Source organism: Panulirus ornatus, chromosome 63 (genome assembly GCF_036320965.1).
Source record: "Panulirus ornatus isolate Po-2019 chromosome 63, ASM3632096v1, whole genome shotgun sequence".
NCBI classification, from domain to species: Eukaryota; Metazoa; Arthropoda; class Malacostraca; order Decapoda; family Palinuridae; genus Panulirus; species Panulirus ornatus.
Genome location: NC_092286.1, coordinates 23,912,702 through 23,928,365, shown reverse-complemented (window position 1 = coordinate 23,928,365; position 15,664 = coordinate 23,912,702). Strand labels below are relative to the sequence as shown.

Sequence of the window (15,664 nt, the reverse complement as noted above, 5' to 3'; positions counted from 1 at the left end):
TCACATGCCTTGATTCAATCCACTGACAGCACGTCAACCCCTGTATACCACATCGCTCCAATTCACTCTATTCCTTGCCCTCCTTTCACCCTCCTGCATGTTCAGGCCCCGATCACACAAAATCTTTTTCACTCCATCTTTCCACCTCCAATTTGGTCTCCCTCTTCTCCTCGTTCCCTCCACCTCCGACACATATATCCTCTTGGTCAATCTTTCCTCACTCATTCTCTCCATGTGCCCAAACCATTTCAAAACACCCTCTTCTGCTCTCTCAACCACGCTCTTTTTATTTCCACACATCTCTCTTACCCTTACGTTACTTACTCGATCAAACCACCTCACACCACACATTGTCCTCAAACATCTCATTTCCAGCACATCCATCCTCCTGCGCACAACTCTATCCATAGCCCACGCCTCGCAACCATACAACATTGTTGGAACCACTATTCCTTCAAACATACCCATTTTTGCTTTCCGAGATAATGTTCTCGACTTCCACACATTTTTCAAGGCTCCCAAAATTTTCGCCCCCTCCCCCACCCTATGATCCACTTCCGCTTCCATGGTTCCATCCGCTGACAGATCCACTCCCAGATATCTAAAACACTTCACTTCCTCCAGTTTTTCTCCATTCAAACTCACCTCCCAATTGACTTGACCCTCAACCCTACTGTACCTAATAACCTTGCTCTTATTCACATTTACTCTTAACTTTCTTCTTCCACACACTTTACCAAACTCAGTCACCAGCTTCTGCAGTTTCTCACATGAATCAGCCACCAGCGCTGTATCATCAGCGAACAACAACTGACTCACTTCCCAAGCTCTCTCATCCCCAACAGACTTCATACTTGCCCCTCTTTCCAGGACTCTTGCATTTACCTCCCTAACAACCCCATCCATAAACAAATTAAACAACCATGGAGACATCACACACCCCTGCCGCAAACCTACATTCACTGAGAACCAATCACTTTCCTCTCTTCCTACACGTACACATGCCTTACATCCTCGATAAAAACTTTTCACTGCTTCTAACAACTTGCCTCCCACACCATATATTCTTAATACCTTCCACAGAGCATCTCTATCAACTCTATCATATGCCTTCTCCAGATCCATAAATGCTACATACAAATGCTTTGAAGAATGTATGTGAGAAATACTTAGAAAAGAAAATGGATTTGTATGTAGTATTTATGGATCTGGAGAAGGCATATGATAGAGTTGATAGAGATGCCCTGTGGAAGGTATTAAGAATATATGGTGTGGGAGGCAAGTTGTTAGAAGCAGTGAAAAGTTTTTATCGAGGATGTAAGGCATGTGTACGTGTAGGAAGAGAGGAAAGTGATCGGTTCTCAGTGAATGTAGGTTTGCAGCAGGGGTGTGTGATGTCTCCATGGTTGTTTAATTTGTTTATGGATGGGGTTGTTAGGGAGGTGAATGCAAGAGCTTTAGAAAGAGGGGCAAGTATGAAGTCTGTTGGGATGAGAGAGCTTGGGAAGCGAGTCAATTGTTGTTCGCTGATGATACAGCGCTGGTGGCTGATTCATGTGAGAAACTGCAGAAGCTGGTGACTGAGTTTGGTAAAGTGTGTGAAAGAAGAAAGTTAAGAGTAAATGTGAATAAGAGCAAGGTTATTAGGTACAGTAGGGTTGAGGGTCAAGTCAATTGGGAGGTAAGTTTGAAGGGAGAAAAACTGGAGGAAGTAAAGTGTTTTAGATATCTGGGAGTGGATCTGACAGTGGATGGAACCATGAAAGAGGGAGTGAATCATAGGGTGGGGGAGGGGGCAAAAATTCTGGGAGCCTTGAAGAATGTGTGGAAGTCGAGAACATTGTCTCGGAAAGCAAAAATGGGTATGTTTGAAGGAATAGTGGTTCCAACAATGTTGTATGGTTGTGAGGCGTGGGCTATGGATAGAGTTGTGCGCAGGAGGGTAGATGTGCTGGAAATGAGATGTTTGAGGACAATATGTGGTGTGAGGTGGTTTGATCGAGTAAGTAATAATAGGGTAAGAGAGATGTGTGGAAATAAAGAGTGTGGTTGAGAGAGGAGAAGAGGGTGTTTTAAAATGGTTTGGTCACATGGAGAGAATGAGTGAGGAAAGATTGACCAAGAGGATATATGTGTCACAGGTGGAGGGAACGAGGAGAAGTGGGAGACCAATTTGGAGGTGGAAAGATGGAGTGAAAAAGATTTTGAGTGATTGAGGCCTGAACATGCAGGAGGGTGAAAGGCGTGCAAGGAATAGAGTGAATTGGAACGATGTGGTATACCAGGGTCGACGTGCTGTCAATGGATTGAACCAGGGCATGTGAAGCGTCTGGGGTAAACCATGAAAAGTTCTGTGGGGCCTGGATGTGGAAAGGGAGCTGTGGTTTCGGAGCATTATCACATGACAGCTAGAGACTGAATGTGAACGAATGGGGTCTTTGTTGTCTTTTCCTAGCGCTACCCCGTACACATGAGAGGGGAGGGGGTTGTTATTCCATGTGTGGTGGGGTGGCGATGGGAATAAATAAAGGCAGACAGTATGAATTATGTACATGTGTATATATGTATATGTCTGTGTGTGTATATATATATGTGTACATTTAGATGTATAGGTATGTATATTTGCGTGTGTGGACATGTATGTATATAAATGTGTATGTGGTTGGGTTAGGCCATTCTTTCGTCTGTTTCCTTGTGCTACCTCGCTAACACGGGAGACAGCAACAAAGCAAAATAAAAAAAAAAAATAAATATTATGAACATGTATTTATTTTATCTATTTTGCTTTGTCGCTGTCTCCCGCGTTAGCGAGGTAGCGCAAGGAAACAGACGAAAGAATGGCCCAACCCACCCACATACACATGTATATACATACACGTCCACACACGCAAATATACATACCTATACATCTCAACGTATACATATATATACACACACACAGACATATACATATATACACATGTACATAATTCATACTGTCTGCCCTTATTAATTCCCATCGCCACCCCGCCACACATGAAATAACAACCCCCTCCCCCCTCATGTGTGCGAGGTAGCACTAGGAAAAGACAATAAAGGCCACATTCGTTCACACTCAGTCTCTAGCTGTCATGTAATAATGCATCGAAACCACAGCTCCCTTTCCACATCCGGGCCCCATAGAACTTTCCATGCTTTACCTCAGACGCTTCACATGCCCTGATTCAATCCTTTGACAGCAAGTCGACCCTGGTATACCACATCGTTCCAACTCACTCTATTTCTTGCAAGCCTTTTACCCTCCTGCATGTTCAGGCCCCAATCACTCAAAATCTTTTTCACTCCATCCTTCCACCTCCAATATGGTCTCCCACTTCTCCTCGTTCCCTCCACCTCTAACACATATATCCTTTTTGTCAATCTCTTCTGACTCATTCTCTCCATGTGACCAAACCATCTCAAAACACCCTCTTTTGCTCTCTCAACCACACTCTTTTTATTACTGCACATCTCTCTTACCCTATTATTACTTACTCGATCAAACCACCTCACACCACATATTGTTCTCAAACATCTCATTTCCAGCACATCCACCCTCCTGCGCACAACTCTATCGATAGCCCATGCCTCGCAACCATACAACATTGTTGGAACCACTATTCCTTCAAACGAACCCATTTTTGCTTTCTGAGATAATGTTCTGGACTTCCACAAATTCTTGAACACTCCCAGAATTTTTGCCCCCTCCCCCACCCTATGACTCACTTCTGCTTCCATGGTTCCATCTGCTGCCAAATCCACTCCCAGATATCTATAACACTTCACTTCCTCCATTTTTTCTCCATTCAAACTTACCTCCCAATTGACTTAACCCTCAACCCTACAGTACCTAATAACCTTGCTCTTATTCACTTTTACTCTCATCTTTCTTCTTTCACACACTTTACCAAACTCAGTCACCAGCTTCTGCAGTTTCTCACATGAATCAGCCACCAGCGCTGTATCATCAGCGAACAACATCTGACTCACTTCCCAAGCTCTCTCATCCATAACAGACTGCATACTTGCCCCCCTTTCCAAAACTCTTGCATTCACCTCCCTAAGAACCCCATCCATAAACAAATTAAACAACCATGGAGACATCACACACCACTGCCGCAAACCTACATTCACTGAGAACCAATCACTTTCCTCTCTTACTACACGTACACATGCCTTACATCCTCGATAAAAACTTTTCACTGCTTCTAACAACTTGCCTCCCACACCATATATTCTTAATACCTTCCACAGAGCATCTCTATCAACTCTATCATATGCCTTCTCCAGATCCATAAATGCTACATACGAATCCATTTGCTTTTCTAAGTATTTCTCACATACATTCTTCAAAGCAAACACCTGATCCACACATCCTCTACCACACTTTAAACCACACTGCTCTTCCCCAATCTGATGCTCTGTACATGCCTTCACCCTCTCAATCAATACCCTCCCATATAATTTACCAGGAATACTCAACAAACTTATACCTCTGTAATTTGAGCACTCACTTTTATCCCCTTTGCCTTTGTACAATGGCACTATGCAAGCATTCTGCCAATCCTTAGGCACCTCACCATGAATCACACATACATTAAATAACCTTACCATCCAGTCAACAATACAGTCACCCCCTTTTTTAATAAATTCCACTGCAATACCATCCAAACCCGTTGCCTTGCCGGCTTTCATCTTCCGCAAATTTTTACTATCTCTTCTCTGTTTACCAAATCATTTTCCCTAACCCTCTCACTTTGTACACCACCTCGACCAAAACACCCTATATCTGCCACTCTATCATCAAACACATTCAACAAACCTTCAAAATACTCACTCCATCTTCTCACATCACTACTACTTATTATCACCTCCCCATTAGCCCCCTTCACTGAAGTTCCCATTTGTTCCCTTTTATATATTACATGTAATTTATGAAAAATATGTTCCATATATATGGGGATAGGGGAGAAAGAATACTTCCCATGTACTCCCTGCATGTCATAACAGGCGACTAAAAGGGGTGGGAGCAGGGGGCTGGAAATCCTCCCCTCCTGTTTTAACTTTTCCAAGAGAAGGACCAGAAAAGGGGCCAAAAGAGGATTTTTATCTCTAAGGCTCAGTAATGAGGTAAACGTTTTTCATATAATTTTTCTTCACAATTTTCTTCAATATGTTGCTAATTATTGCATAAAATACTCGTCTACATATCCAGAGATAAAAAGTGAAAATAATGGATATTTTACCTAGTATTATCATTTAGTAAATCCACCTGACTAGCACATTTTCGCAAAATAATAGGGGTAATTTAGGTAAGCATGAAATAGTAACTTAATAAAAAATATGCAAAAAACACATCAGCAGAGTATGTTATGCTTACTTTATATGCTACTTGTGTGAGCAGGTAAACTGGGTACAAGTTTGCCCTTTATCAACACCACAAATGAAGGATAAAAATGGGTCTAGTGGTGGGTGGCCCTTCATTCAGGAAAGTTTTCCCATCTCTTGCATTTCACAAAGCAGAGTTTATTACTTGATCGCCATTTCCCGCGTCAGTGAGGTAGCGACAAAGCAGAATTACATACATAGTATACTTCAGTACAATATTATGGGCTTTTTCCTCTGTTTAGATACCTGGATTAATAATGAACTGAATTGTGTGTTTCCTGACATATTCCCATTTGTGTGAAAATTAGATTAAGGAATCTCCCCAGGTATGTAACCCCATTTTATCTCACGGACTCCTTTGGTTAGATAAGATCCACAAAAAAATGATTCTGCTGTCTTTTCTAAGAACAGTTTCCAACACAAAGTGGTGAATATGGACAGAGTAGGGGGCTAGCGAGTAGTGAGAGGCATCCATCCCATCCAAAGGCAAAGATTTTGAAGTTTCTAACTCCTTGCGATCTTGGTGATTCTCTCAGAGCTCATGAGTAAAACCAAATCTGGAGAGAAGGTAAGATTTAAAGAGAAAGATGAAACAAGAAAATGTGTCAGTACAACACATGATCCCAGCATACAGTTTTGTAATCCCAGTGAATTTCACCCTCTGGCCTTATCTTTGACCCCAATCTCAAAATCCTGCAATAAGTAGAACTCTGTACATAGTGTCTGCAGATAGAGTTTGGTCCTCATCCAATCAGCAAGTCATGAGATGTGTAAACAGAATTTTAGTAAACATATCTTGTGATTTGAGGTTAGTCCTCAGACCTCGAACGCTTATATAAAACTTTGTATGCAGTATGTGTGGTCATGAAATGTCACATACACAAAGTTGAGACATGCATATATGCACCAAAATAGGTAAAACAATAAGCCCCTCTCCTTTGCTGCACAAGGGCATAGGAAGGAGATATAAAATACAGAAAGCATGTAAATGTCCACTAACAGAGTGACTTACCTTCCAGAAGTGATCATGGTAAATCCTAAGAAAACCCATGGCAGGTACATGGCTTTGAATGTTGTACCAAACCAGAAAGTGACAATTAAATCCTTATTGAGCTGGCACCACACATACAGAACGACCGCCACCATGGAGTCCATTAGAAACATTATCCCTCCTAGTAGGGATGCAATAACACAGTTCACCCAGCAGAACAGCAACATAAAGAGGTAGTCAGCTGGTCTTTGTACAAAAAAGCCTGTCGTGGGGAAACCAAAATGCATTAACTGTTATATGAAAGAAAATGTTACTGAATAAAAACTGGAAATCTACATAAGTCTGAAAGTATACTGTAATATACTACAATGACAGAAATAAATATATCATAAATATGGGAGGAAGCAAGTGCATGCCAATTACCCTGGCACCTACTGAAGGTGTAATACATTATGTTCTCCAAAGACAAGTATACTCAGCTGAAGGCAGAGCAGACTCACAAAATACAAAATATACCTGTGATGTTTCCACCAAACTTACCTGTTTCTAATCTGAGAGAGTAACTGTACAGGAAGTAAAGGAGAATGAGGAAGTGAAAACCCGTACTTGGGTTTATGGGGTAGCAAAACAATGATGTCACAGGTCGCCACAACTGTAAAAAGAAAATCATAGAGCATAAATTTTTATTTAAAAATGACCAACATGGCATGGGCAAAATATGCCCCAGTCAGTGTCTATCAATGGTGAAAGCAAGTAGAGTATGGAAAAGACAGTGAAGAAATGATCTAGAGTTCCTCAGGTGTTTGTAGGCCTGGCTTTCAAAGTAGGTGACAAAGGTTACAGGAAGGGAAAAATGGAAAAAGGAATGCATAGAATAAGAAAGCATAAAGTGTATTTGTCTTCCCTGCATAGAATAAGAAAGCATAAAGTGTATTTGTCTTCCCAAGTTTTTCTTGGGAAGCGGGGGGCTGGAAATCCTCCCCTCTCGTTTTTAATTTTCCAAAAGAAGGAACAAAGAAGGGGGCCAAGTGAGGATTTCCCTCAAAGGCTCAGTCCTCTGTTCTTAATGCTACCTTGCTAATAGTATGAATAGTATGAAAAAATAGCAAAATGAAACTATATCTACATTAAACTAACTTCATTCTCTCTACTATCAGGAATTAGTTCAAATTTATCACTCTTCATACGTAAGCCTTGGTTCACTCAATTTCTTTTTGTTTAACAAGATGCCTTCTTGTTTAGTGGGGAAAAGGCAAACCAATAACAGCACATCTTTGCTGTGAGCAAAATTTTTTAGTGAACTTGGATGGTGACTTTACAAGCTAATCTTGTAAAATCAGTTAAAGGATCCTATGACAACCGTAAATCTTGATTATCAGTGTTGGCATTAAGGATTCAACTCCTTCAGTGCCACTAGCAATGACTAATGCCTATATATCTAATAAGGGATTGGCCTGAATGACAGGGCTACTGTGAAGTGCTCACTACATTTTGCACATTGAGATTCATTCACTGTGAAGTGCTCACTACATTTTGCACATTGAGGTTCATTCTCTCTGCTATAACACCCATCAAGTGATTATGATTGAGGCTTGCTGGGTTTTGCCTTAAGCCATGAGTTTAGCCTTCTGTATGCCTCTGTAGTCAATCCATGTATGTCTCTAACATCTCCTGGTGTAGCATTAAACAGACACTCATATCTATTTGTAGGACATTCATAGCTCTTCATCTGATATCACTTGGGTATGTTTCTAAGTGTAGTTCCAGATGTGAAAATTCTGTATCTCCCTTGATATGTTAATATTTAGGTTGTTGTTCTGTAAGCCTTCAATTATGATTGTTCTCTCATATCTATTCTAATCTGGCTGATTTATCTCTGCATCTCTTGAAGGATCAACCCTTTCCCTATCTACAGAGGCATCCCTTTGGGTTTTTCTCTCTCAATCTATCTTTTCTTTCTTGGAAGCTCCAGTCATGGACAAAAGTCCATGTCAAGGCCGGGTCTTAATTGACGACCCAGGTCCATTCCATCCTCTCATGCTTGATCTGTTTCATTGCATCAAAACTTCCTCTATTAACTTATACTGGATCTCCAAGGGGCCATATACAACATGGTTACTTTTAATGCTTCTAAAACCCAATCTGCCCACCTCCCTCTCTAAAATCTTATACAACTTTCCCATCTCTTTTGATGGATCTCTGATTCCATCAATCAACACAATAAACATATATATCTTACCTACCTGGAAGCAACACATTATACAAACTTGGAGCTCTGTTCAGATCCTGTTAATTCTTCTCTTTTGAAATGTTGCCCCACTTATACTTGGGATTGACCCATCATTGTATGGATTAATGCTCTCTCACCTGAGGAGGTTACAGCTCTACATACTTATCAGACCAACATATGGGGAGGCTTCAGCTTTACATACTTCTTATCAGAGAACATCTGGGAATGTTTCAGCTCTACATACCCATTAGACAACATCTACGGAGGTTTCAGCTCAACAACTCCCCCAAGGCTGTCCATGAAACTTCACCCACTTGCCCTGCATTACTGTGTTGGTTCACTTTCCATCTTCTGTACATATTACTTTGCTTTGTCACCCAAAGAGCTGGCCACTTGTGTGCCCCTGCTATTAGCTACACTACATACTACTTGGCTAGCCATTGTGTCATATGACTGCTGTGTGGCTGTTAACCCATGCAGTAATTAAGAGCTCTATTACATCCATTTGTGTCTTCCGTAACAGCTTCTAAGTTTTAAAATTCTTTTTTTTAATAGGTACATTTTCTTTCTCAAAAACTCAAAATATTACAATAATTTTCTTTTCTTATTTCTCCCTACCTTCACCCTAGCCTTAGTGTGGATTTTTTGTCTGTGGTCGGAATTATTATTTACAGCTATGTAAACAAGTTGTACAGAGAACACTTTGATAATGCAGTTAAAAAATATGGAAGATGAAGCCTGAAACCATTAAAAAATTAAGCAACTCACTTGAAAACTGCGAAAGAGAGGTTCATGATGTAAGGCCAATGAATATGGACTTATAAGTCCTAACCATGAAATCAGTGATAAGCCAACTGTGCTCCCAAACCAGACCCTGGTCATTGTTGGCAAGTTTCTAAACCAATGGCCCACATCATCCATTTTGTTGCTAAAAATCAGCAAAAATCTGTAAATAAAAGTTAATTAAGTTTCTGAAGTTTAATAACAATGTCTCAGTTATCATACCACAAGATAATATACAAACCCAGGCTAGAATCATAATCATCACAGAAACAAGATGTTTAATATATTTGAAACACTAAAAATGAGCTTCCACCTACCAAATAATATTTTCTAATTCATATTCACAAGAACTATACATTACGACAGTACAGACTCATTATCCAAAATAATTTGGGGGAAAACATACCTATATTCTTATAACAGAAAAACCATACTTTTTTCTCATAAAGGTACACACCATTGCCATAAATAACAATACTATGAAAGTATGCAAAAAAGCATACAATTTGCATAGCATATTTTGGATATAGCATTGCAATGTGATATCTGCATGTGAATTAACATCATTTTGCAGTCTTTCTTATTAAATAAAATATCCAGCAACTGTTCCTTTCAAAACAATACCTTGATAAGTTCATTTTCAGTTATGCTGAATATCTTGCACAAACATCCTATACGTGTTCAATGTATTCTGTTTTATCATTTACAGAAGGACGGAGCTGCAATTAGTTATGGAATGAGAACATTATTAGAGAGGGCAAAAACGTGTGTATGTTTGAAGGAATAGTAGTCCTAACAATATTATACAGTTGCAAGATATGGGCTATTGATAGCTTGTGCAGAGGAGGGTGGATATGTTGGAAATGAAATTTTTGAGGACAATTTGTGGTGTGAAGTGGTTTGATTAAGTAAGGAAAGATTAAGAAAGCAGTGTGGAAGTAAAAAGAATGTGGTTGAAAGGGTAAAAGAGGGTGTGCTGAAATGAGTGAGGAAAGGTTGACATAGAGGATATATAAATCAGAAGTGAAGGGAACAAGGAGACTTAATTAGAGATGGAAGGATGGAGTGAAAAAGATATTGAGCAACTGGGGCCTGAACATGCAGACGGATGAATGGTGTGCATGTAATAGAGTGAATTGGAATGATGTAGTATACTGGGGTCAATATATTGTCAGTGGACTGAACCACGGAAATGGAAACCTTCAGGATAAACCATGGAAAGATCTGTGGGGCCAGGATGTGGAAAGGAAGCTGTGGTTCCACATAACACAAGACAGCTTGTGTATGGATATGAGTGGATGTAGCCTTTCTACCTCCCTGATGCAGGGGGCGGCAAACAGGTGTCCAGAAGAGGAAAATGTATGTCATCATAATTTTTCTTTTTTTCATGCATTTATGCTGTCTCCTGTGGAGCTGGGTGGCATTAGGAATGGATGAAGGTGAACAAGTATGAATATACACATGCATACACATGATTGCACATGTGTGTGTATGGGTATGAATAAATGTATGCATTTGCTGATAACCATGAGGAATATGAAACATACGTTGCCAATGATCACATGGTTTGGGGAGATACAAGAAAGAGATAGGAGACGTAGAACAGTCAGCTGATATAATAGTAAGAGACGTAGCAAAGACGCTATTGGTAAACAAGAGTTACTGGAAGGTGGTACTTGGGTCTGGCATCATGCCTGTCATAAAATATTACCATGTGAACAGGAAAGGGAACTGTTTACAAATTTTGCCCATGACAAAGCTATCCAGTTTGTTGAGTACTCAGTTATAAAAGATTCAATGTTATTTCTCATGGTAAAGGAGTTACAGCTACACCTCCAATGATTAAACAAAGCATTTGATTCTTGACCTGTTTTTATATATTTATGTTCTTTAAGTCTAACATAAAGATCCTTACCAGTCTACCCAACATAAAACATACTACAGCTTTTGCAAGGGATTCTTACTGTAAACACAGCTCCCAGAATTTTCTGCTTTTTCCAAAAGATGGAACAGAGAAGGGGGCCAAGTGAGGATGTTGTCATCTAAGGCTTAGTCATCTGTTCTTGATGCTACCTCGCTAACGTGGGAAATGGCGAATATGTATAAAAATGTGTGTTTATATATGCATGAAACAACTAAGAATAGGAAACACGAGTTCCCAAGTGCACGTTCGTGTAATGATCACATCGTCAGGGGAGATACAAGAATGGGATAGAAGACCTAGAACAGTCACTTGATATTCAAGGAAGAGATGTAGCTAAGACACCATTGGTAAACAAGCTTTATTGAGTAAGTAATGTACGGGTATGAGAGTTGTGTGGCAATAAAAAGTGTGTGTTTGAGAGAGAACAGGGTGTATTGAAATGGTTGGGACATATGGAGAGAATGAGTGAGGAAAGGTTGATAAAGAGGGTATATATGTCAGAGGTGGAGGGAACAAGGACAAGTGGGAGACCAAACTGGAGATGGAAGGATGGAGTGAAAATGAGTTTGAGCAAGCGGGGCCTGAATATGCAGGAGAGTTAAAGGCATGTGCAGAATAGAGTGAACTGGAATGATATAATATACTGGGGTTGATGTGCTGTCACTGGACTGAACTAGGGCATGTGAAACTTCTGGGTTAAGTCATGGGAAGGTCTGTGGGGTCTGGATAGGGATCTGTGATTTCGGTGCTTTACATATCCTTCCAATAACCTCTATCCCATGCATGCCTTTGATCCTCCTTCATATTCAGGCTCCAACTGCTCAAAAGGCTGGAGTCAGCTCTTTGTTTCTATTTGGGAATGGGTGGTGAGGCTGAGCGGGATTGCTATTGCATAAAATTAAGTACCAACTATGTTAAACTGAGACTGTCTTGGGTAGATCTTCATTTCATTGTGAAGGTGTTGCATTTTTATGGTATGTTTTATTGCCATTTTGGATAGGTATTTCAGCAGCAACCAGCATGTGTCACAACTGTAGACATCATACCATTATAACTCGCAAGATATCTTTTTGGCCAGAAAAGCAATCATAGAGCTACTGAACTGTGCAATTAGGCATGGTCTTGATATAAAGCCGCAAATTCTGATTTTTCTTAACTGAACTAGAAAGTATGATGTCATCATCAGAATGAAGACTGCAAAACAAAATCATAATAATGCACAAAAATATCTAAACTGCTAATATAAAAAAAAAAAATTCATTAGTCAACTAAGTTTCTTGTAGTATTACAAGTGTACTTCACCAACTGTTCAGCTGTCCTTCTGTAGCTTTAGCAATGTATTATTGGAAGTAAACAGTAAAACAAGTATCATAAAAATACAAAGATAAACAACTAATACAGACTTTAAAATTCAATAGCTGACAGGGTCTCCTACTGTATTACAATAGTCTTTTGCTGGGTCTATTGACCTTTGGTTGGATTTGGATCCTTTGTAGACCTAAAGGTCTGGTTATTTTTTTAATGGTGCATGCGAAATGTTGTATATCTTAAAATTTGAACACTGTGTTATTTTATTTATTTTGCTTTGTCGCTGTCTCCCGTGTTAGCGAGGTAGCGGAAGGAAACAGATGAAAGAAATGGCCCAACCCACCCACATACACATGTATATACATATACGTTTTTTTTTTTTTGCTTTGTTGCTGTCTCCCGCGTTTGCGAGGTAGCGCAAGGAAACAGACGAAAGAAATGGCCCAACCCACCCCCATACACATGTATATACATACGTCCACACACGCAAATATACATACCTACAGAGCTTTCCATGGTTTACCCCAGACGCTTCACATGCCCTGATTTAATCCACTGACAGCACGTGAACCCCGGTATACCACATCGATCCAATTCACTCTATTCCTTGCCCTCCTTTCACCCTCCTGCATGTTCAGGCCCCGATCACACAAAATCTTTTTCACTCCATCTTTCCACCTCCAATTTGGTCTCCCACTTCTCCTCGTTCCCTCCACCTCTGACACATATATCATCTTGGTCAATCTTTCCTCAACCATTCTCTCCATGTGACCAAACCATTTCAAAACACTCTCTTCTGCTCTCTCAACCACATTCTTTTCATTACCACACATTTCTCTTACCCTATTATTACTTACTTGATCAAACCATCTCACACCACATATTGTCCTCAAACATCTCATTTCCAGCACATCCACCCTCCTCCGCACAACTCTATCCATAGCACAAGCCTCGCAAGCATCTAACATTGTTGGAACCACTATACCTTCAAACATACCCATTTTTGCTTTCCGAGATAATGTTCTTGGCTTCCACACATTTTTCAATGCTTCCCACCCTATGATTCACTTCCGCTTCCATGGTTCCATCCGTTGCCAAATCCACTCCCAGATATCTAAAACACTTCACTTCCTCCAGTTATTCTCCATGCAAACTTACCTCCCAACTGACTTGTCCCTCAACCCGACTGTACCTAATAACCTTGCTCTTATTCACATTTACTCTCAGCTTTCTTCTTTCACACACTACCAAACTCAGTCACCAGCTTCTGCAGTTTCTTACATGAATCAGCCAGTGCTGTATCATCAGCGAACAACAACTGACTCACTTCCCAAGCTCTCTCATCCACAACAGACTGCATACTTGCCCCTCTTTCTAAAACTCTTGAATTCACCTCCCTAACAACCCCATCCATAAACTAATTAAACAACCATGGAGACATCACACACCCCTGCCACAAACCTAAATTCACTGAGAACCAATCACTTTCCTCTCTTCCTACACGTACACATGCCTTACATCCTCGATAAAAACCTTTCTCTGTTTCTAACAACTTACCTCCCACACCATATATTCTTAATACCTTCCACAGAGCATCTCTATCAACTCTTATCATATGCCTTCTCCAGATCCATAAATGCCATATACAAATTCGCTTGCTTTTCTAAGTATTTCTCACATACATTTTTCAAAGCAAACACCTGATCCACACATCCTCTACCACTTCTGAAACCACACTGCTCTTCCCCAATCTGATGCTCTGTACATGCCTTCACCCTCTCAATCAATACCCTCCCATATAATTTCCCAGGAATACTCAACAAACTTATACCTCTGTAATTTGAGCACTCATTTTCATCCCCTTTGCCTTTGTACAATGGCACTATGCAAGCATTCTGCCAATCCTCAGGCACCTCACCATGAATCGTACATACATCAAATAACCTGACCAACCAGTCAACAATACAGTCACCCCCTTTTTTTAATAAATTCTACTGCACTATCATCCAAACCCGCTGCCTTGCAGGCTTTCATCTTCCGCAAAGCATTTACTACCTCTTCTCTGTTTACCAAATCATTTTCCCTAACCCTCTCACTTTGCACACCACCTCAACCAAAACACCCTATATCTGCCACTCTATCATCAAACACATTCAACAAACCTTCAAAATACTCACTCCATCTCCTTCTCACATCACCACTACTTTATCACCTCCCCTTCACTGAAGTTCCCATTTGCTCCCTTGTCTTACGCACTTTGTTTACCTCCTTCCAAAACACCTTTTTATTCTCCCTAAAATTTAATGATACTCTCTCACCCCAACTCTCATTTGCCTTCTTTTTCTACTCTTGCACCTTTCTCCTGACCTCCTGCCTCTTTCTTTTATAAATCTCCCACTCATTTGCATTATTTCCCTGCAAAAATCATCCAAATGCCTCTCTTCTCTTTCACTAATAATCTTACTTCTTCATCCCACCACTCACTACCCTTTCTAATCTGCCCACCTCCCACACTTCTCATGCCACAAGCATCTTTTGCGCAAGCCATCACTGCTTCCCTAAATACATCCCATTCCTCCCCCACTCCTCTTACGTCCTTAGTTCTCACCTTTTTCCATTCTGTACTCAGTCTCTCCTGGTACTTCCTCACACAAGTGTCCTTCCCAAGCTCACTTACTCTCACCACTATTTTCACCCCAACATTCTCTCCTCTCTTCTGAAAACCCTACAAATCTTCACCTTCACCTCCACAAGATAATGATCAGACATCCCTCCAGTTGCACCTCTCTGCACATTAACATCCAAAAGTCTCTCTTTCGCGTGCCTATCAATTAACACATAATCCAATAACGCTCTCTGGCCATCTCTCCTACTTACAAACGTATACGTATGTATATCTCTCTTCTTAAACCAGGTATTCCCAATCAACAGTCCTTTTTCAGCACATAAATCTACAAGCTCTTCACCATTTCCATTTACAGCAATGAACACCCCTATGTACACCAATTATTCCCTCAACTGC

The 15,664-nt window shown here is 40.4% G+C and overlaps 1 protein-coding gene across 1 annotated transcript in view; it reads right to left on the bottom strand.

The window, feature by feature from the left end:
- Positions 1 to 15,664, bottom strand: part of Der-1 (derlin 1) — a 58,360-nt gene that overhangs the window by 40,289 nt on the left and 2,407 nt on the right. Inside the window, exons 2-4 of the mRNA XM_071656668.1 lie at positions 9,396 to 9,573; positions 6,938 to 7,049; positions 6,419 to 6,659 (exon numbers count right to left, since the gene is read on the bottom strand). Of these exons, the coding sequence (XP_071512769.1) occupies positions 6,419 to 6,659; positions 6,938 to 7,049; positions 9,396 to 9,548 (506 nt within the window). The 5' untranslated portion in view covers positions 9,549 to 9,573. The remainder of the gene's footprint in view (positions 1 to 6,418; positions 6,660 to 6,937; positions 7,050 to 9,395; positions 9,574 to 15,664) is intronic.